This window comes from Aethalodelphis obliquidens, unplaced genomic scaffold (genome assembly GCF_003676395.1).
Source record: "Aethalodelphis obliquidens isolate GAN/ISIS:26980383/991018 unplaced genomic scaffold, ASM367639v1 scaffold95, whole genome shotgun sequence".
NCBI classification, from domain to species: Eukaryota; Metazoa; Chordata; class Mammalia; order Artiodactyla; family Delphinidae; genus Aethalodelphis; species Aethalodelphis obliquidens.
Window position 1 is genome coordinate 1,036,625 of NW_020838039.1, and position 24,328 is coordinate 1,060,952.

General features: G+C 39.0%; 1 protein-coding gene across 10 annotated transcripts in view; it reads right to left on the bottom strand.

The window, feature by feature from the left end:
• Window positions 1–24,328, bottom strand: part of KLHL2 (kelch like family member 2) — a 126,704-nt gene that overhangs the window by 86,282 nt on the left and 16,094 nt on the right. For 7 of the 10 annotated variants that reach the window (XM_027095905.1, XM_027095906.1, XM_027095902.1 and 4 more), the window contains one exon: window positions 13,963–14,069. In XM_027095905.1, coding sequence (XP_026951706.1) covers window positions 13,963–14,069 — 107 coding nt within the window. Of the gene's footprint in view, window positions 1–13,962; window positions 14,070–16,107; window positions 16,130–16,155; window positions 16,213–24,328 lie in introns of those variants that run through there. The other 3 variants (XM_027095904.1, XM_027095903.1, XM_027095910.1) reach the window with 3 other exon arrangements.

Consider the following 24,328-nt stretch of genomic DNA (forward strand, 5'->3'; position numbering starts at 1 on the left):
AAAAATTATCAGTTCTCTGCCAAGGAGTTTTTAATATTATAGTTTTTAAGGTACTGCTATAAGATACACTGTGCTGATTCACATTTCTTAAGTGTCATTTTTAATATTAATTCTTTCTCTCCCAAGAAAACTGTATCTACTTCCAACAAATTCTATCTCTAACACACACTGCTTTAGAAATGCTTTAATCTTGGGGCTTCCCTGGTGGCACAGTGGTTGAGAGTCCGCCTGCCAATGCAGGGGACACGGGTTCGTGCCCCGGTCCGGGAAGATCCCACATGCCGCGGAGCGGCTGGGCCTGTGAGCCGTGGCCACTGGGCCTGTGCGTCCGAGCCTGTGCTCCGCAATGGGAGAGGCCACAACAGTGAGAGGCCCGCGTACCGCAAAAAAAAAAAAAAAAAAAAAAAAAGGAAATGCTTTAATCTTTATTTTTCATATTAATTTACAAAAACAAATAGCTTGCCGCAGACTGTGTTAATAGTTTAAAAATTCCAATAACTATGAAAAACCAAAACACGTACCAAAGAGAGCTGTAAAAGCTACTTAGAGTTAATTCTAGTTGTTAAATATTATCTTACTTCTGTCCTTTGCTGTGTTTATAGAGATTTATTTTTGATAATGAGTTTTGTTTTTCTTTCTTTCTTTTTTTGGCCGTGCCATGTGGCTTGTGGGATCTTGGTTCTCCTACTAGGGACTGAACCCAGGCCCACAGCAGTGAAAACGCCAAGTCATAACCACTGGACCGCCAAGGAATTCCTGATAATGAATTTTTAAAAGATACCCAGTGATACTGTAAAGAGTTTAATCTCATAACATTTTTTTAACTTCCTGTCTTAGTGTTCTTCTCCTGTGTTTGATCATGTATTATAGAACTGAAGCTATACTATGATATCCACACAGATATCGCCACCCTCACCTCCTCTCCATCCCTACTGCCACTGTGCCACCTCTTCCTTCTTCCTCACCTCCAGGATGGACTCCACACATCTGACCATGGCACTCAAAAGCCTTCAGCTACTCCCAGTCCAGGCATGCAGGCCTGTCCATGTCCCACCCCTGCCTCACTATCCAGCCTCCACACTCTCTCTCCCACTTCTAGTCTTAATTTATATAAGAAAGGAACTTTGTGTAGTTTCCCATACACACCCAGCAATTTCCTACCTCGATGCCTCTGTCGAGCTTCCTCATCTCTGTCTCCTCATGCCCTCATTCCCCAGGCTAACCCCGACATATTCTTCAAGATTCAGCTGGAACCTCTCCAAGCAGCCTTGCCTGCTGATGACCCAAGGCTGGGTTAGGTTCTCACCCTAGGTTACCTCCTGCAAATCCCCTCTGTCATAATATCTGGTTCTCCCCACCTGGATTCTTGAGCTTCCTGAGAGCAGGGATGATGTCTTTCTTACCTCTGTATCCCACAGTGCCTGACATATGGTAGATACCCAATAAATAATGGCTGTTTGAATGAATGACTAGAAAAGCGAAAAGTAAAACAAGTGCCAATTTTAAATGTAGCACCTTTACTTAACACAATTACTAACACTTAAGTTAGTCTTGAATATGGGTATTCTAGCTCTGAAGGATTTCAGTCAACAAACATTTATTGAACATCCACTATACAGGCCGAGCTAAGCACTTTCACTAATGAACACTGCACCATCTCTACTGTTTTGAGAAAAGAAATGAAGTCCTCCAAATCGTAAAAGCTTACGGACACATGTATGGATAGAAACAACTTAATCAGGACTCCTGAAGCCCAGAACAAACTGGTGACTGTATTTACCCATTCTGAAGTTCTAAAAAGTGAATAGGTTTAAGAGAGCAAACCCTAGGATCAATTAAAAACTCATGTGACTCTAATTTCAGTTACTGCTCAGCACATAAATTGAAAAAATAATAGAAATATAATACAGAACACTTTATACTATGTTGAAACCCTAAGAATTGAATGACAAGTTTACAGCCACATTTAATAAATAAATTTTATTCCATTACTCTTCAAGTTATACTTGTCACCTATTCCAATCATTGTTGCCCTTTTGCTCATTATTAGTCTCAGGTTACAAAGAAGCTACTGACACAATGGTATCTTCATTCTGGCAAGATGACCCGAATGCCCCTGCCAGGCACTGGCTATGGTGGCATGGTACATAATTCCCCAATTCTACAACTAATCTAAGGCAAACATGGTAACTACATTACCCCGCCAGTTTGGCTCTAGTTTGAGTAACTTCTGGAACAGGTCTCCCAGTTCCTAAAAGAAAAATAGGAAAGAGACAACCCCTCTCCTTCCTCGAGATGTTGGGTCCACTCTCGTAGGCATCTTGCATTCATGGGGGAAGCAACCATAGGATAAAATTTTTAGTGAGGACAGCCGGGTGGCGAGACAGAAGGAAGAGGATCCCTGATGATCCGATCATACCTGGTGCCCAGCCTATTTTCCAGTTATGAGAGAATATATTTCCTTGCTACTTAAACCAGCTTAAGGGGAGTTTTCTGTTATATGCAGACTAAAGTTATATGCACTTTATGTGCAATGCCCTATTTAATGTTCTTCACAGCAGTCAGCGATATAAGAAATTACCTTTTCTTTATGTTTCCTCTCTAACCATTCCTCCTCTCCCCAAAGCCTAGGATAACACCTAGCACACAGAAGATGCTCAGTGAGTACTCCTTCATGAAGGAAAGCACAAATCTTAGACAAATACAACATGCACACAACTTTTAAAATATCTCACATCTTAATCATTCAAATGATAATCTATCTTTTCCTATTCTACCTTACTAAATCATGTTCAATGTGACAAAAGAAATGATCAAAAAGCACCCCCAAAAAAGAAGAGTGAAAATAAAAATACAGTATTTCTCACTAGATTTCAGATATTTTATAGCCTGTGGCACCACAGAAGTCTCAAATATATTTGTTAAGAAAAATGGCATTTTAAATGCCACATTTGTACACAAACAAGTAATTTAAAAACACAAGAACTCAGGACTTCCCGGGAGGTCCATGGTTAAGGGACCATGCTTCCTTCGCAGGGGGCATGGGTTCGATCCCTGGTAGGGTAACTAAGATCCCGCATGCCGCGTGGCATGGCCAAAAAAAACCAAAACAAACCAAACCAAACAAGGATGATAAAATAAATAAATAAAAACACAAGAATGCAATTTGATTTATTCTTTCTCAAGTAACAGTTAAACAACCTGGCCTTGATCTAAATTGGCCTGTATTTCACAAAAGAAAAACCTGTGACTACATCACAGAATTACTTTTCACCTCCCTTCTTCTACCCAAATACTTGGAACTACAATGAGTAACAGAATTCTTTTTTAGGTGATATAGTTTGAATGAAAAATTCACCTACAGTTTAGGGGAGATGAAAAAAAAGGGCCAAAAAGAATATCTGTAGAGTCCCCATTTCCTAATAGGCGAGTCACAGGGAATAACAGGAGTACAAGGCAGCCCTGTGCCACTGCAGATACTTCTGCTTACTGCTGATCATTGAGCCAGAGTACACAAACATCGCGGTGTGTGATGGGGTGGAAGCATGCCAAGGTCTACATGTGGGCCTCGCCATATTTTTTATGACAGATAATATAAACATAATAGGACTTCAGACCAGGAAAACAGATAAACAATGGGCTCACAGTCTAGCAAATCTTAAATGAATATATGTACACTAAACCACCTAGACCAGATTTTCATGTCTTCTTTAGGTAAAAAATCTAATCTAATCTCTGCCAAACTGCTGACTATTTAGTGGATTCAAAAGAAGAAAATGAACAAAGATTGCCAGAAAGGTAAATAGCATCCATTGCTGAAGAATCATAAAAGTCTAGCTTACTAATAAGCAAATGAAAAGATGTTCAACATCATTAGTCATTAGGGAAGTGCAAATTAAAACACCCATTAGAATGACCACAATTGGAAAAAAAAAAGATAGCAACAAGCATTGGCAAGGATGTAGAGAAAGGGGAACAGTCATACATAACATAGGAATATAAAATGATGCAGCCAATTGGGGAAATAGCATAGCAATTTTTTAAAAGTTAAATATAAATTTACCATATGACCCAGGAATTCCACACATAGGTATCTACCACAATGAGACATCTGTCCACACAAAGAACTGCACATGAATTCATAGCAGCATTATTCTTTATTTTAATTTTTATTTCAATTTTGGCTGCATTGGGTCTTCATTGCTGCACGTGAGCTTTCTCTAGTTGTGGCAAGCAGGGGCTACTCTTCGTTGCAGTGCACGGGCTTCTCACTACAGTGGCTTCTCTTGTAGCGGAGCACGGGCTCCAGGCACGCAGGCTTCAGTAGCTGTGGTGCGCAGGCTCAGTAGTTGTGGCTTGCAGGCACTAGAGCACAGGCTCAGTAGTTGTGGCTCACAGGCTTAGCTGCTCCGCGGCATGTGGGATCTTCCCGGACCAGGGATCAAACACATGTCCCTTCATTGGCAGGTGGATTCTTAACCACTGCGCCACCAAGGAAGTCCCCAGCATTATTCTTAATAGCCAAAAATTGGAAACAACATAAATGTCCATCAGCTGGTAAATGAATTGTCAAAATGTGCCATTTTCATACAATGGAATCTACTTAGCAATAAAAAGGAACAGACTGATGATACATACTATGACATGGATGAACCTCAAAATTATTATGTGGGAACAAAAATGTTCTAAAGTTGATTTATGGTGATGGAAGTACTACTCAGTAAATTTACTAAAACTCACTGAACACTACAACATAAAATATGCCTCAATAAAGTTGTAAAAAAAAAAATCACAATTGAGGTACTCAATTCACATTTTATATGTGTCAGAAATTAACACAGAATCCCTATTTTGTATCTACTTTAGCACCTGGCAATCTAAGATTTGACCAAGTATTCTCAGGCAGAAACAGGCTGAACTGCAAGGACCCACCCACCAGTTAACTGAGATACATACTTAGGAATACGTATAGAATCAAGACATCTTCAGGGCCTCATTCCCATCATTAAGCAAAACTCACTTATTCAGAAATTGCATGTTCGCTGAAACATGAAGAGGTGAGAACCATTAGGCAAAAAAAAAAGAAAAAGAGAGAAAAGAAAGAAAAGAGGGAAGCTGAAATATAGTTCAGATTCTTAAGTAAACAGAGAAGAAAAATAGAGACATAATGAGATCTCCCATCTCCAGCATTCACGTCTCTGGATGTCGAAGGCTCAGGGAGTCTGCAGACTCTAAGTATCATCTTTTGAAGGGAAAGGAAACTAACCCTGATCTTGTAATTTTAAGTTAATCACTACATTTTGTAACTGGAAAATAAAACATTTATCAAAAAGAGTCTGTGTGTAAGACGTTTTCAATCTTATATTCTTACAATATAAAGACATTTAGGAATTGAGGGTAAAAAATAATAATGATAATCATGATAATTACTGCCAACATTAATTGAACATTTCCTATGTGCCAAATAAAGGGCTAACATACATGATCTCACTTAATCTTTATAAGAATCCTAGGAAGTAAATATTATCATCCCCATTTTCCAGAAGAGGAAACTGAAGCCCAGATTGATGAAGTGATTAATGATCCCAAAGATCCAGTAACTCTGACAAGGAAGTGGCAATAACAGTGTCACCTGAAGGAAGGTCACTTACAGGGGCAGCACTTTACTAGTGAATTCCTAAATTAGGTCAATGCAGATCAAATACTCCTTTTGCAAACTAGAGATTCTGTTTAGAAGAGACTCCAGGAGTAATAAATAAGATGTAAACCAAAAGACTGAAGTGAATCCACGACATAAAAATTTGACTAATCCCATTTCAACTTTTCGAATCAGCCTCAGCTGAAGGCACCCTCCCCAAATCACTTGCCCAACTTGGCTCATGGCCCCTCTACTATCTTTCCTAAATCCTTGATTATTTAATTCAGTTCAGAACAGCCAGTATGTAATAGGCTGAAGAGTGAGGTGCCTCCAGACTGCTCTCTACTCCCAAACACTAAGCCCGTTCTCTCCACATTGCTTTTTGCACTTTTCTTCATCTGTGTAAACCTTTACATTCGTTATGTTTCAAGAAATGTCAGATCCCCTTCTCTCAATGCTGCCCATCACAGTCCTCACCATCTGTATTACTCCTTTGCACACACAGATCTTCCATAAACTATTATGTATTTAAAGTGTGCACATCTCATTTCCCCAGTGATATAATAAACTACTGGGGCAGGAAGTATGCTAATTTTTTTTTTTTTTTTTTTTTTGGCAGTACACGGGCCTCTCACTGCTGTGGCCTCTCCCGCTGCGGAGCACAGGCTCCGGAGGCGCAGGCCCAGCGGCCATGGCCCACAGGCCCAGCTGCTCCATGGCACGTGGGACCCTCCCGGACTGGGGCACGCTAATATTGTTTTGTATTCCTTGAATTATCTAGCAAAATGTTAGGCCCAGGATATATTTAAGTTTCTAAAGTATGAATAGATTTGTATTTGTGCTTTTTTTTCTATAACTGTATATGTATTTACAAGTATTTATTTGTCCTACCAATAATCTAAGATTATAAGCTCATTGTTGGAACAGATAATAACTTCATATCCTTGTACAGTACTGTATGCTTAAATTTTGTTTTTTTAAGAATGAGGTTAAGGGAGGGTGTGGCCAGGTGGCAGAGTAGGAAGACCTGGAGCTCACCAGCTCCTACAGGCACACCAAATTACAACAACTCACAGAGCAACTATAAATGAGAATGACCTGAAGACTAGCCAAGATTTCCCACAACTAAAGACATAGAAAAGGAACCACAATGAGAAGGATAGAAGGGGCAATGACATGACCTAGTCAAGACCCACTCACCCAGGTCAGCAACCCACAAACAAGATGATAATCACAATTACAGAGATTCTCCCCAAAGAGCAAGGGTTCTGAGCCCCACATTGGGCTCCCCAGTCCAGGAATCTTACACCGAGAAGACAAGCTCCCAGAACATCCGGCTTTGAAGGCCAGAAGGGCTTGGCTACATGAGAGCAAGAGGGCTGTAGGAAACAGAGACTCATCTGTTAAGGGTGTGTGCAAAACCTCATATACTCTGAGACCCAGAACAGAGGCAGTAGTTTGAAAGGAGCCTGGGTCAGACCTATCTTCTGATCTCAGAGAGCCTCCCAGAGAGGCAAGAGCTCACCCTGGGGTCACTGATGCTGGTGGCAGCCATTGTGGGGAGCTCGTTCTACCACAAGGACACTGGTGCTAGCAAGTGCCATTTTGGGGTCCACCCTATAGACTATTAGTGCCAGGGGCTTACCTGCCCACCAGTGGGCTGGCAGCAGCTGTGTGCCCCAACCAGACCATGCAGACAGCCACATGGGAAGCCTACCCCACCCTGCCTGACCACAGCCACTGTGCAAGGCACAGCCTGGCAGCCAACCAGGCCAGGGGCCAGCCCTGCCTACCAGACCACCCACAGTACTCTTCCCACCACAACAGAAGGGGTCACACAGCCCACACAGGGGGTACCCCTAGAGCATACAGCTCTGAACAGGAGGGGAGTGAGCTGCTGGGCCCCACAGGATGTCAACTGCATAAGGCCACCTCTCCAAGATCCAGAAACTTAACCAACCTACCTGATACATAGAAATAAATACAGAAAATTGGGCAAAATGATGAGAGAGCAAAATATGTTCTAAACAAAGGAACAAGAGAAAACCTCAGAAAAAGAACTAAATGAAATGGAGAAAAGCAATCTACTTGATAAAGAATTCTAGGTAATGAACATTAAGATGCTCCACAAACTTGGCAGAAGAATTGGATGAACACAGTGAGAATTTTAACTGATAAGTAGTTAGAAAATACAAAGACACCCCAAACAGACCCAAAGATAAAATAACCAGAAAAAAAAAAAAAACCCTAGAAGTAATGAACAGTATATTAGATGATACAGAGAAGTGGAATAGCAATCTGGAAGACAGACTAGTGGAAATCACCCAAGATGAACAGAAAAAAAAAGAATTTGAAAAAATGAGGGTAGTTTAAGAGACCTCTGGGACAACATCAAGCGTACTAACATTCACATTATAGGGGTACCAGAAGAAGAGAGAAAAGGGCAGAGAACTTAACTTGAAGAAATAGCAGGTGAAAACTTCCAGGTAGAGGAAGTAGAGTCCCAAACAAGAAGAATTGAAAGAGGTCCACACCACAACACATTATAATTAAAATGGCAAAAATTAAGGATAAAGAGAAAATCTTAAAAGCAGCAAGAGAATGCCCACAGACTGTCAACTGACTTTTCAACAGAAACTTAACAGGCCAGGAGGACGGCCATGATATATTTCAAGTGATGAAAGGATAAAATGTACACCACAAATGCTCTATCTGCAAGACTCTCATTCAGATTTGAAGGACAGAGAAAGAGCTTTGCAGACGAGCAAAAGCTTAAAAAGTTCAGCACCACTAAACCAGCTTTACAAGTAACGTTCAAGGAATCTCTCTAAGTGAAAAAGAAAAGACCACAACTAGAAACATGAAAATTAGGAAAGGAAAATTCTCACTGGTAAAGGCAAACATATAGTAAAAGTCGTAGATCAACAACTTATAAAGATAGAAGGAAGGTTAAAAGTCAAAAGTAGTAAAATCATCTATATCCACAATAAATAATTAAGGAATACACAAAACGAAAAGATGTAAAACATGACATCAAAAACATTAAATATGGGGAGGTGGAAGTAAAAATACAGGGTTGTTACAATGCATTAGAACTGAAGAGATCCTCAACTTAAAGTAATCACGTATATAGATACACATAGTTGTTATATATGAACCTTATGGTAATAAACCAAAAACCTTTAATAGATGTATACACACACACAAAGAAAAAGGAGAAAAAGAAAGGAGTCCAAACATAACACTAAAGAGAGTCATCAAGTCACAAGAGAGTAGAGCAAAAGAAAAAATGAACAAAAGAGAACCAAAAAAATGACCAAAAAACAATTAACAAAATGGCAATAAGTACATACTTGTCAATAATTACTTTAAATGTAAATGAACAAACTGCTCTGATCAAAAGACAGAGTGGCTGAATGGATTAAAAAACAAGACCCATCTATATGCTACCTATAGGAGACTCACTTCCGATCTAAAGACACACACAGACTAAAAATGAAGGGATGGAAAAAATATTCCACATAAATGCAAATGAAAAGAAAGCTGGAGTAGCAAATGTACATCAGACAAGACAGACTTTATTTTTTTTTAATTTTATTTCAGTTTACTTTTTTATACAGCTGGTTCTTATTAGTTATCTATTTTATACATATTAGTGTATATATGTCAATCCCAATCTCCCAATTCATCCCACCACCACCCCCACCCCCGCTTTCCCCCCTTGGTGTCCATATGTTGTTCTCTACATCTGTGTCTCTATAGACAAGACAGACTTTAAAACAAAGATGTTACTGAGAGACAAAGAAGGACATTACCATTTAATGATCAAGGAATCAATCCAAGAAGCAGATACAACAACTGTAAATGTATATGCACCCAACATAGGAGCACCTAAATACATTAAGCAAATACTGGTAAACATAAAGGGAGAAACTGACAGTAATACAGTAATAGTAGGGGACTTTAACACCCCATTTACATCTATGGACAAATCATCCAGAAAAAAAAATCAATATGGAAACATGGCATTAAATGACACATTAGACTAGACAGATTTCATAAATATTGATATATATAGAACATTTCAATGTAAAGCAGCAGAATACACATACTTTTCAAGTGCATATGGAACACTCTTCAGGACAGATCACATACCACAAACTAAATCTGAATAAATTTAAGATAACTGAAATCATATCAATGGTATGAGCAGAGAAATCAACTACAAGAAAAAAAATGAAAAAACACAAACACATGAAGTCTAAACAATATGCTACTGAACAACCAATGGGTCACTGAAGAAATTAAAAGGAAATAAAAAAAAAATCTGGAGACAAATGAAAAAGAAACACAATCCAAACACAACAACACAACAATCCAAAATCTATGGAACACAGCAAAAGCTGTTCTAAGAGGAAAGTTTACAGCCATACAAGCATACCTCAGGAAACAAGAAAAATCTCAAAACAATCTAAACTTATACCTGAAGGAACCAGAAAAAGAATAAACAAAACCTAAAGTTAGTAGAAGGAAAGAAATAATAAACATCAGTGCAGAAATAAATGAAATAAAGACTAAAAAAACAGAAAAGATCTATGAAAGAGCTGGTTCTTTGAAAAGATACACAAAATTAATAAACCTTTAGCCAGACTCATAAGAAAAAGAGAAGGCCCAATAAATAATCCAGAAATGAAAGAGAAATTACAAATTAAACCACAGAAATACACAGGATCATTAGAGATTACTTCGAACAATTATACGTCAACAAAATGAACAATTTACAATAGATACATTCCTAGGAACATACGATCTCCCAAGGCTGAATCAGGAAGAAACAGAAAATATGAACAGACCGGTTACCAGTAATGAAATTGAATCAGTAATTTAGAAAACTACCAACAAACGAAAGTCCAGGACCAGTAGGTGAATTCTACCAAATATTTAAAGAGTTAACACCTATTCTTCTCAAACTATTCCAAAAAATTGAAGATGAAGGAACACTCTGGAACACATTCTACAAGGCCAGCATCACCCTAGCAAAAAACAGGCAAAAACACCACAAAAAAGTAGAATTACAGGCCAATATCATTGATGAGCACAGATGCAAACATTCTCAAAATATTAGCAAACTGAATTCAACAATACATCAAAAGAATCATATACCATATCAAGTGGAATTTATCCTAGGGATGCAAGGATGGTTCAATATCCACAAATCAATCAATGCAATACACCACATTAACAAACTGAAGAATAAAAATGATATGATCATATCAATAGATGCAGAAAAAGCCACTGATAAAATTCAACATCCATTTATAATAAAAACTCTCTAGAAAGCAGGCATAGAGGGGACCTACCTCAATATAATAAAGGCCATATATGACAAGCCCACAGTTAACATCATATTCAATGATGAAAAGCTGAGAGCATTTCCTCTAAGATCAGGAACAAAACAAGGATGTCCACTCTCACCACTTTTATTCAACATAGTTTTGGAAGTCCTGGCCACAGCAATCAGAGAAGAAACATAAATAAAAGGAATCCAAATTGGAAAGGAAGAAGTAAAACTGTCACTGTCTACAGAGGACATGATACCATATATAGAAAATCCTAATGACGCTACCAAAACTATCAGAATTAATAAATGAATTCAGTAAAGATCCAGGATAAAAATGTAATACAGAAATCTGTTGTGTTTCTATACACTAATAACAAACTATCAGAAAGAGAAATTAAACAATCTTATTAACAATTTCATCAAAGAGAATAAAATACCTAGGAATAAATATAACCAAAGAGGCAAAAAACTTGTACTTTGAAAGCTATAAGACACTGATGAAAGAAATTGAAGACGACACAAACAAATGGAAAGATATACTGTGCTCATGGGTTGGAAGAATTAATATTGTTAAAATGACCATAAACCCTAAGGTAATCTACAGATTCAGTGCAATCCCTATCAAAATACCCATGACATTTTTCACAGAACTAGAACAAATAATTCTAAAATTTGTATGTAAACACAAAAGACCCCAAATAGCCAAAGCAATCTTGGGATAGGAGAACAAAGCTAGAGGTATCATGCTCCCTGATTTCAAATTATACTACAAAGCTACAGTAATCAAAACAGTCTGGTACTGGCACACACAAAAAAGATACATAGATCAATGTAACAGAATAGAGAGTAGAGAAATAAATCCAAACTTATATGGTCAATTAATCTCCAACAAAGGAGGCAATGGGGAACAGATAGTCTCTTTGATAAACAATGCTGGGAAAAGTGGACAGCTACATGCAAAAGAATCAAACTGGACTACTTTCTAGCACCATGCACAAAAATAAACTCAAAATGGATTAAAAACTTAAATGTAAGACCTGAAACCATAAAAGTCCTAGAAGAAAACATAGGCAGCATGGTCTTAGCAATATTTTTTGAATCTTTCTCCTCAGGCAAGGGCAAAAAAGCAAAAATGAACAAATGGTACTACATAAACTAAAAAGGTTTGGGGGCTTCCCTGGAAGCGCAGCGGTTGAGAGTCCACCTGCCGATGCAGGGGACACGGGTTCGTGCCCCGGTCCGGGAAGATCCCACATGCCGCGAAGCGGCTGGGCCCGTGAACCATGGTCGCTGTGTCTGTGCGTCCGGAGCCTGTGCTCCACAACGGGAGAGGCCACAACAGTGAGAGGCCCGTGTACCACAAAAAAAAAAAAAAAAAGTTTTTGCACAGCAAAGGAAACTATCAACAAAGGCAGCCTACCAAATGGAAGGAGGTATTTGCAAATGAACTACCCAATAAGGAGTTTCTATCCAAAATATACAAAGAACTCATACAACTCAACAACAAAAAAAAAATTGAAAAATGGGAGGAGTACTTGTATACACATTTTTCCAAAGAAGACATACAGATGGCCAACAGACATGTGAAAAGATAGTCAGCATCACTAATTACCAGGGAAATGCAAATCAAAACCAGAATGAGATACTACCTCATACCTGTCAGAATGGCTATTTTCAAGAAGATAATAAATAACAAATATTGGTGAGGATGTAAAGAAAAGGAAGCCCTTGTGTACTGTTTGTGGGATTTTAAACTGGTACAACCACTATGGAAAACAGTATGGAGGTTCCTCAAAAAATTAAAAATAGAACTACCATATGATCCAGAAATTCCACTTCTGAAGAAAACAAAAACAGTAATTGGAAAGATATGTGCACCCCTATGTTCACCACAGCATTATTTACAATAGCCAACAAATGCAAGCAACCTGTGTCCATTGACAGATAAATGGATAAAGAAGATGTGGTATATATATATACAATGGAATATTAATAGGCTTAAAAAAGAATATCTTGCCATTTGCAACAACATGGATGGACCTAGAGGGCATCATGCTAAGTGAAATAAGTGAGACAGAGAATACAAATATCAAATGATTTCATATGTGAAATAAAAACATAAATAAGTAAAATAAAATGAAAACAGACTCAACAGATACAGAGAACAAACGGTTCACAGAGGGGAGTATGGTGGGGGTGGGGTCGGGTGGGAGAATTAGGTGAATAGTTAAGTGATACAAACCTCCAGTTATAACGTAAATAAGCCATGGGGATGTAATATACAACAGCATAAGGACAATAATATTATAGTAACTTTGTATGGTGACAGATGGTTAAAGGACTTATCGTGGTGATCATTTCATAAAGCACGCAAATGTCAAACCATTATATAGTGTTCCTGAAACATAATATTGTACATCAACTATATTTTTAAAGGCTTCCAGTGTGGCAGGCACAAATTGCTTTTTTGCCAGAAATATTAAAATCATTTTATGTATTTTTACAGTTGCCTAAGTATCCACTCTATTTTCTTATATTTCTGAATCAAAAGGCATTATATAAACATCTCTTTGTTCACTATAAACACTGGATGAGGCAAATGTGAAAATCATTTGAAGAAATGTGAAACAGTAAAAGCAATTTACTTTTGTCAAAATAAGAAAGTGCCAAAGGCTGTTATAAATGGCAAGAAGGCAAACTTAGCCAATATATGCAAATATAAATGTAAAGGAGGGAAACTGAGCATAAAATTGTATTTGTATGTAACATATACATGTATGTAATGGACACATGTATGTACACAACACCATTACAAGAATGAAAAACAAAGATGAGGAGTTATTTAAAACAAAGCAAGAGCATTTTCTTCTATTACAATGCTTAACTTCATAACAATAAAATGTTAATAAGGAAAGAAAATATGGAAAGAAAAGCCCAGATCTGTATACATTTTATAAACATCCATAACTAAAACATTTCATACCTGTAAACATGGCGTGAAAGTAAGGACTACAGGCGGCCAGCACCACTCTGTGAGCAGAGATTTCCATGTCTTCAGCCACAATCGTGACATCACACAGCAAATTCTGACTGTTAACAAAACAGGGAGAGAATAATTTTAATAACAAGAGTAAGTGTATTGAACACCCTATGCAAAAATTTTATAGTAAAAGCCCAATTTTCTTAAGTTAAAACTAACTAAAAATTTCCATCCTTAAAAACAGGATACCCAAACATGAAGAACATAGAAAACAGTCATGACATAGGCCAACATGCCTTGGCCCTCACTCAGAATCTTGCCTTTGTTTAATAGAGAAATCTTTCCCAACTTGATTACTGATTTCTCAACCTAATATAAATTACTGGCAGCAAACCATTAATGGGGTGTAAAATGGGAGGCTGTTTGCATTAAGAACTGCATCAGCAGAAGTGGCAGATGGTGGTATGACACGAAGATAAAGACAAAATAAAACACATGGAGAAAACTAAATTGGGTCAAAGTATCAAAACTATACAGACACAGAAAATGTCCTGGGTCATCAAGCAAAGGTAAAATTACATTCAACTACACCTGCTGCTTGAAAGGTGTTTGAGCATTTGAAGTCTAACTTAATCAGAACATTTTCCCAATGCAAAATATCTCATTCTTCAAGGTCAGAAAATATTATCACACATAAAATTAAATGTAATTTTAATGCTGTGCCCTGTAAGTTGAAGCACAGGTCACGATGCCATATGAGACATCAGGCAGGTCACGTGTTAGACTCAAGAGGTGGCCATCACTCAGTCGTAGTTCCTCCAGATCAGTGTGGAAAACTGATAAAGTCTACAGTCTGCTCTGCGCAGATAAAATCATTCTGCAATTCTATGAATTCCATGGGTTCACAAGTTAAGCAGGGGGAAGTCAGTGGTGTCTTCAGGAAGGTGTTATACAGGAGCTCCACCCGCATGTATTACTTCACTTAGACCCTACCAAAACCTTATGGGATCCATGTTATTGTGATTTTTACCCTTAAAATGTATAGCTGGGGAAACAAAGGAAAAGATGAATAAGAAGCCTGAAGTCACCACTAGTGGCGATGCCCGGATTCAAATCTATGGAGTCTGGCTCACAAAACCATCTAAAGCTATGTGGTTTTAAGACTTGTTAAAGCTTGAATAAAACAGGGAATATAAAGAAAGAAACAACACCCAATTATTATTTGACATACTGTATACTAGAAGCTATTTTTTAAAGTTCTATATATAGTTTATAAAAGAGCCAGTTTTAGTGGGTTTTTAGCACTACCACTACAAGAATAGTTAGAAAAAATCAAATTCAACAAAGTCCTGCAAGATTATCTCTGCCATTAAGGAGACTAGCAGAAAGGACTGACAATGCAAAGATTACAGGACAAAGTGGAAAGCGCCAGAGTGAAGATGCTAGGGGAACAGGGGAGCATCTAAATCAGACTAGGGGTCAGAAAAGGTGTCCTGCAGCTACTGCCCTTAGCCGAGTTCTAAACACAAGTAAGTGTTAGCTGCATGGAGAAGGACAAGAGAACCCCACACAGAGAGAACAGCAGATGCTGCTGGACAGAGACATGAAGCAGCAAAGCACAATGGGGTGTGTGGCACAAGAAGCATGGGCAAGAAGGAGAAGAGGGATGCTGGGGTCAGCAGGGCCATCCAGGTTTCCTACGGTGACCAGGTCATCTGGACACAGCTCAAACGTGAGTCAAGTGCATCTTTATGTCTATTTTCCTTTTGTCAATAATCCTTCCTAGCGCTCTGGTTTCAAGATGGAACATAAGTGGAATTACACTTGAATGCCTCCAAATCACATAATTGATTACATTCAACTTCAATTATAATTACTCATTGATCCAAACCTTCTAGCATAACACCCGCTGGCTATCACATAATTATCTTGGCCTTCCTGGCTTATTAGCTGATGTTAGTTAACTAATAGAGTAAAAACACTGCCAAACCAGTATGCAGCCACACCCTGGGTTAGGTCACGTGGAGCCTAATGCCACATTATAGATCAAGGACATGCTTAGTTTTAGTGTTCAATTTTTTATCTTTCTGTCTCTAGCAATAACATGTTTTTAAAACAGCACTCACAGACTAGAGAGATTTGACCAACCTTCTTATCATTCAGCCAGTGTGTGTGTCTGTTGACTCTGGCCCTTACCTCTTCATTCCAAGTGTGCATGCTCACAAGAAGTTGAGTGACTTTAGGTGAGGAGGGCTACAAATAAAATCCGGCAGTAAAAGTAACAGAAACTTGTTTTAGCAGCCCATACCCAAAGTCTACATGGTGAGTTTATATTCCTATTATGTGAAATCTAATGAGGGAATGGACTATAGAAGGAAAAGTCTTTCAGAATAATGGTATAAATAAAGTTGCTACTTAGCAAAATCTGAATTTATTCACTCATTCATCAAATATCTAAAGTGCGTACTGGGCACCAAGGACTATGTCAGTTTACCACAGTAAACAAGACAATGTCCGTGATAGCAAGGAGTTAACAGTGGAGCTGGCGAAAGAGACAAGGTGACAGGTACTTACAAAATGAATTGATAGCTATTAGGGCAAGTGTGGGGTGTTTGAGTACACAGGAGACAGGTCAAGCCCAAACATACAGGAAAGCTTTGGAAAGAAAACTGCTTCTAAGCTCAAGTCTGGAGAATAACAGGAGTTACACAGGCCTTATGTAAAACTCAAATGACACAGAAAAAAAGATAGGCACTCATCTCCCAAGTGAAACATCATGAAAATCGGTCCTTCTCAAGAAAAAAATTGCTTTGAAAATGAATCATACCCAAATACATCTAGACACCCTTTGGTTTTCTGATATCAAAGGAATGGATTCCTAAGACTAGAAAACCCTATCACTGCTGTATATACAGTAGCCTCCCTTAATCATGGTGGATACATTCCAAGACCTCCAGTGGATCCCTAAAACCACAGATAGTACCAAAACCTATATGTACCGTGTTATTTCCTACACATACATACCCATGATAAAGTTCAATTTATAAATTAGGCACAGTAAGAGATTAACAGTAACTAGTAATAAAATATAACAATGATAACTATACTGTAATAAAAGTTATGTGAATGTAACCTCTCTCTCGAAATATCTTACTAAACAAATTTAATGCCTTCTCTATCTTAACTAAGCAATCATCATGCCCTGTGGCTGTAACTTTCATAGTTTGAGGTGCAAAAGCAAAACTAGCATAAATTTCTTTTTCCTTTTTCACTATTTCACAGATAGAAGATTCTTTCTTACCACAGATCTTTAGCAACCTCAGCATATGATTTTTTTTCTTTTCTTACTAAGTCAAGAACATTCACTCCTTTCACTTAAAGGAAGTACTTTACAGCATATCTTTGGCACATCTGAATTGCCAGCATCACTTCTCCTGTGCTTTGGGGCCATTATGAGTTAAAATAATGGTCACTTGAACACAAGCACTGTGATACTGCAACAGTCAACCTGATAACCAAGAGGGCTAACGGCCGGGACACACTGGACAGAGGGATGATTCATGTCCCAAGCAGAATGGAGCAGGACAGTGAGATTTCATCACACTACTCAGAACAGTACTCAATTTAAAACTTATGAATTGTTTATTTCTGGAATTTTCCATTTAATATTTTCAGAGTGTGGTTGACTACAGTAACTAAAACCTTGGATAAGGGGGGACTAATGTGTATCTTCTTAAAGTAAAATGTGCCATTAGGCTCTGAGATATCTAAAATAATTGGTAGTTTCACGATACAAGAATTTACTTTCTACTGGAAGTGGGGGTGGTGGAGAGATTACATCGATAGCATCTGTCCACCTTTCTTCCTCAGGTGCCAGGCTGTGTGAGATCTGGAGGCACCTCCTGCCACATGGAGCAGAATCAGAATAACCGCCGAGGTGCTAGGCTGCTGAGATGAGCTTTAGCCAGACTCCACAGAGCAAACACAAGCCACAGCCTCGGAATGTGCCCAAAGGCATCTTTGGAGCAGCATCAGTGTTAGGATAAAGAAACAAGAGCAAGACAGAAAAAGAAGTTAGGCAAGAGGTCAGAAGCCAAGAAAGCTAAAAGCTAGTGAGGAAGCACAGGATGAGCCAGATGCGGAGCTGCTGATCAGCTACTTCATCAGGTTCTGGCTGCTCAGAAAGTAGGGAGGTGGGGAATGAAAGCAAGCTGTTTTAAAGGTGAAAGGCTTCCTGATCACTGACTTAAATCAGTTATATTTAACCAAATCTCCAAAAATTGATAGTGTCATTTACAGACAAGAGAGATGCAACCTAGCTAAAATGTCAATAATCTTGAAGAGCAACACAACTCCATAACAAGTGTCACCACCATCACCTTCTTCATCTTAAAACAATGATGGTTTGAATTTGAATTTCTGTGGCAGTGAAGCACAGGGAAAACCTAGCTGTTGGGCTTACTAAGGTTCACCACCACAATTAGAGCCCTGAAAAACAGCACAGCCCCTTCAACACATTTGCACCTGCTGAGATTTTCTAACAGGAAGCAGGAAAGGATGACAGTCAACTTGGAAACTCGTATGAAAACCTACTACAGTCAGTGATTTAGAAACTGCCTTAAACTAGAAAAGGATCTCAGAATAGAGAATTTCACATAGAATCAAGAGAACAGAATGACAGGGAAAAGTGACAAAACCAAGCCACAGGAAGATGTGGGGGGGAAGCACATTACTGAGTATTTGTCGAGAAGGGAAGGTAACAACCCCAGATTTGAGGACTTTTAAGAATACTTGGTCACAGTTGAGAGGAGGCGAAAAGAATAATTAGAAATAAAGTGAAAGAAGATATGAGTGACAGGGAAAAGATGATGGGGAGGAGGCAAAATGGAGAGATGAGGATTTCAGAGAGGGGAAACAAATGGCAGGAGTGAGTTTCTGAACATGTGTGATAAAAGCTCGACTACATGTAGAAAATGGAGAATATGTACAAAGAAAACTTCCTTATTAAAAGTTACTTTTTAAAAAAACTTGGTGAAACAAAACATGAGCTAGATACTCTTAGCTATAATAATTTAAAAGAAGAACAGCCAAGGTAGCATCTTCCAATTTTCTGACTTAGGAGGGGATGCTGAAGGCAAATCCTGAGGCAGCACAGTACCCCACACCAGGAAAGAGAAGACAAAACAGAAGCAAATTCATTCACTACCATCCATTCTTCACATCTTTGAAATGTTTAATGGTTTTATCCATGCTCAACAAACACCACCTAATAAGAAATCTATCACAAGTACTTAAGATACACTGTAGAAGATTACCAGTTAAATTGAGAACATTAGCTTCAAAATGTCTCTTAAACTTTCTTAAATAAACAAGTTTGCTTGATTTAGGGACCCTTCCCAACTGCTCTGTCCTTCAAGGAATGTTTTATATTCTATTTTAGTACAATATAAAAACAAAAGAAACTGACAACGTTTTACTACAGAAATATATATACATAGTGATAAAAAAAATTCACACCCTGTGTAATTTCCTAAATCTCTTTCAAAAACAGTAATATAAAGCTATGAAAAGGTAGTCTCACTTCAGTTTGTTGTTTAATTCACTTGCTACCTAAGCAACAAAGTACAAACAACCAAAGAAGAGCCACAAACTCAAAGTTTGCATAGATGCACAACAGATATAATCCTAGTAATGATCTGGGTCCACAATGGCTAAAAGTCCTGGGGGAAAAATACAATAAGCATTCCCTTAAGAGAGGGATCCAGGATCTTCTGTTTAAATTATCTTCTGGAATGTAAGAAATGCTATTGTAACTGAACAACTAAATGTTTATGGCTTCTGTGTGATATATAGGCAAACATTCAAACTGCTTCATAAGACTTATCCTTGCTAAAAAGTTTCAACTCCTAAATGCAACTTAAGGATCAATATTAGCTTTCTTCTAAACAAATAATAGGTTGGCCCCCCAGTAATGCTCATTGGAACTTTTAAAACTCAAGTCCAGTCTTATCCCATATCCTAGAAAACAGACTTTTTTTTAAAAATTTATTTTAAACAAAAAACATTAAATCTGACAGCTCCTTTTTGGGTCATCTCAAAAAGCTCACGGTGTAATGTCCTCAAGCAAATGTGTGTCCGGGGTACAGCCTGCTTCTCTGTCTGCTCCACAGGCCCAATACAGTGTGTTGCATAGAGTAAGCACTTTGTAAAGGTCTATTGCTTTGATTTTGAAAATGTCAGTGTGTTAGTGCTTTGAAAAACTCCTCCTCCTGCCAAGCCATACCTAGGAAATGTACAGAGCTGAATTCCCCACCAGAGATGTGTTGCTGTACAAGATTCGCCTTTCACTATGCTGCCAGGCTGTTTCTCGACATCACTAGTCTTATGATGCTACACCCTTTCTCAAAAACCTTCACTGATTCCCACTGTCCTTGGAATTAAATCCCAATGAATCACATTGTTTAAGCCTGCCATAATTCTGACTTTTTCCACAGACTCCCCAGCATGAACTCTTCTTGATTCACTTTACCAAACAGGTTACATTTAGCCCATCCCTAACTTGTGCAATTATCCAGATCAGGAACTGCCTTTCCTCTCCAGTCCTTTTTATGAATCCTACTGCATCCCTATCAGGCCCAACCGAAACCACCTCTATGACTTTCTCTTGTGAGAATCCTTTTCAGGACCCACATTTTGCACACGATATTCCACCACCTCATCCTCTTCTCTACATCTCCTGCACAATCAGGTCACTCGAAAGGCAGGGGCCACGTCAGACACTGGTTCTGGCTCCCACACAGCCTCTGGGCGTGCTAGCTGACTTCAAAGGAGAATCAGGTACTTACAAATACTTGCTGACTACACTGTTTAGAAGTGACCACAGGGTTTTTAAAACCAATAATTGCAAGTTATTCAAACTCGTATTGGACTGGGTCATAGAGCTATATCTGGGCCTCCTGTCTGAAAGAAATGAAAAACTAGTTTAAAGAAAATGTAACATTCCATTTTTATAAATTTAAATTATAATTCTTAAGTTAAACTTAAGTTATAATTCTATAACTTGGGGCTTCCCTGGCAGCACAGTGGTTAAGAATCTGCCTGCCAATGCAGGGGAAATGGGTTTGAGCCCTGGTCTGGGAAGATCCCACAAGCTGAGGAACAACTAAGCCCGTGCGCCACAACTACTGAGCCTGCACTCTAAAGCCCGCAAGCCACAACTACTGAAGCCCACGGGCCACAACATTGAAGCCTGCACGCCTAGAGCCCGTGCTCTGTAACAAGAGAAGCCACCGCAATGAGAAGCCCGCTCACTGCAACGAAGAGTAGCCCCCGCTCGCCACAACTAGAGAAAGCCCGTGCGCAGCAACGAAGACCCAACGCAGCCAAAAATAAATAAATAAATAAATAAAATTTATATTAAAAAAAAATTCTATAACTTAAACTTTACAAAACTCCTGCCCTCCTATTCCCATAACCATACCTTACACCAAGTATAATTGAAAGAAAAGTGACTTTTACTTCTAAAATTTCTCTTTCATTAGCCAAAGGTTAATAACAACACTCTCTAGGGTACAGCTGATATTCTACCTATTAGAGGTGACAGCCCAAGAGCAGAATGGAGAGAACAAGGAAGTTCTCCCTTCCCAGAAGTCAGGAAGCCACTCTCAGCTACCTATTTCTGGCAGCAGGAAGTTGACACAATGACAGGAAATAACAAAAGATTTTCAGCTGTACAAGGAGTAGGTTTCTTCAGAGATTTTGTTTGTTTGTTTGTTTGTTTTAAGAATTACTGGGACTTGTCTGGTGGTGCAGTGGTTAGGAATCTGCCTGCCAATGCAGGAGACACGGGTTCAATCCCTGGTCCGGGAAGATTCCACATGCCACGGAGCAACTGAGCCCATGTGCCAAAACTACCGAGCTTGCGCTCTAGAACCCGCAAGCCACAACTATGGAGCCCACGCTCCTAGAGCCCGTGCTCCGCAACAAGAGAAGCCACTGCAATGAGAAGCCCACGCACTGCAACAAAGAGTAGCCCCCACTAACCGCAATGAGAGAAAAGCCTGCGCACAACAACGAAGACCCAACACAGCCAAAAATAAATAAATAAATTTATTTTTAAAAAAACAGAATTACAGGGCTTCCCTGGGGGCGCAGTGGTTGAGAGTCCGCCTGCCGATGCAGGGGACACGGGTTCGTGCCCCGGTCCGGGAAGATCCCACATGCTGCGGAACGGCTGGGCCCGTGAGCCATGGCCGCTGAGCCTGCGCGTCCGGAGCCTGTGCTCCACAACGGGAGAGGCCACAACAGTGAGAGGCCCACGTACCGCAAAAAAAAAAAACAACAGAATTACATAAAATTGGCAATAAAGGGTAAGAGAAAAGGGAATGACATTAGAAAACAAAAGTGCTGATGAGCCTCAAAGAGAGTTCATTTTTTAAAACACTAGCAGTCGTTGACTTCATTAAAACAATCCTTGTTGTGGATGTGGCAGCCAAGACTCAGCTATTCAAAGGTCATTCTTCATTCTGAAAATCAACATCAACTATTAGCCTGGTTACATGCTAGCTACTGAAATGGTGCAACACAAAGATCAAAAACATACTGTTCCACAGCCATACAGTTCACCCCCAAAATGGTACAAACAGCTGAATGACGGCTACAGCTAAGTAATCCCAGGATGAGACAAGGTGCACCACATGCAGGGAAGCAGGAAAAAACCTCACAGGCCAAAAGAACGTCAGAGCAGCAATGGACCTTAGACTGCATTCCATCCACTCCCCTCATTTTATAGTTAAGTCTCAAAAAAGTAAAACAACTGGCCCAAGGCCAAAGAGTTTGTCCAAAAACTAGGGTCATTCACCTCAGGAAGGAGAGCTAGGTGTGGCCCTCCCTGTAGTTTACTGACTGAGACCTTCATCAACAGGGGCCCACTCACACATCAGTGGAAGGTCTGGCTACCAGCCCCATGGGAGTGGGGGGAAAAGTAACATGAATAGACCTATTAAAAGTCAGTCTTTCTAGATTTTTCAAAGAAAAAGAAAATGTCTCAAAATAACCAGACTATTTTTCTTACTTTTCCTTCAGTATCACTTAATAACGACTGCATTTTACATTCTAATAACTACTTTTGCAACGAGATTAACTGAAACAGCATGGGCAGACCTGCTGGATTATCCCAGCTATATTTTCTCCCCAAAACTAAATGAAAACCTACTTACTGAAACTGATGTCAGAGCAGTACTAGGAAACAAATCTAATATCCATTATTTAGTTTAATTTTCTCTTATCTCTCTCTCTCCAATCCACTCTCCACCCAGCAGCCATTGTGTTCTTTTCAAAATACAAATCTGATCTGATCATGTCACATCCCTGCTTAAAACTCTCCAATGGCTTCTCCCACGGCAACTCCTGATAAAGACCAAAATGCAGAAGGCTCTAAGAATGCTGGCCCTCACCTACTCACTCAGCCTCCTCTCTTGCCATGACCCCCCAGCCATCTGCACTCCAGCTACCCCTCAGCTCCTCCAGGAGGCTAGCTCACTCCCACCACAAGACTTGGACACTGCCATTCCCTATGCCTGACTTCATTTCCTTACTTCTCTTTTCCTTTCGATCTCAGCACAATTATTCTTATCTTCTCAGGGAAGCTTTCCCTGACCACTGTTATCTAACTTCATAGCCCTCCCTGTAGCAGTTACTGCCATTAAAATTTACAGTAAATTATTTGTGTGATTCTTTGATTAATGCCTGCTTCCTGCAGTCAATCATAAGCCCCATGAGGGTAGCAGCCATGTCTGTTTTGCTTACCATTGTATCTCCAGCACCCAGCAGATGAATATTTACTGAATCTTTAATTAAAGAAGAAATAAACAAATGATGGAACAAAAAAAAGGATGAGCTTTCAGGAAGATATAGCATAGAGAGATTAAAGGAAAGTTTAAGTCACTCCCTTCTTAGCCCTAGCTTTTAAATATATGTACTTTCACAAACGGAATGATGGGAAAATATATGTCTTTCACAAAATGCTAAGAAAATAAAACCAAGCCTGTTAATACATACATTAGTCTTTTAATTAAAAAAAAGCTACTCGTTTTTCAATCAACTTTTAAAGTCACTCTTTCACTGCAGTGACTCTTAACATATTTGAGAATTACTTAGCAATGGGCAGGTCACTACTCCCCCAAATTACTAACACTACCACCACCACCACCAAAGAGAGATTTACATTTTTCTCTGTCTAAAAGTTTTCTTATATTTCATGCAAATGGAAATGAAAAGAAAGCAGGAGTAGAAATACTCATATCAGACAAAGCAGACTTTAAAACAAAGTCTATAACAAAAGACAAAGAAGGACGTTATATATAAAGAG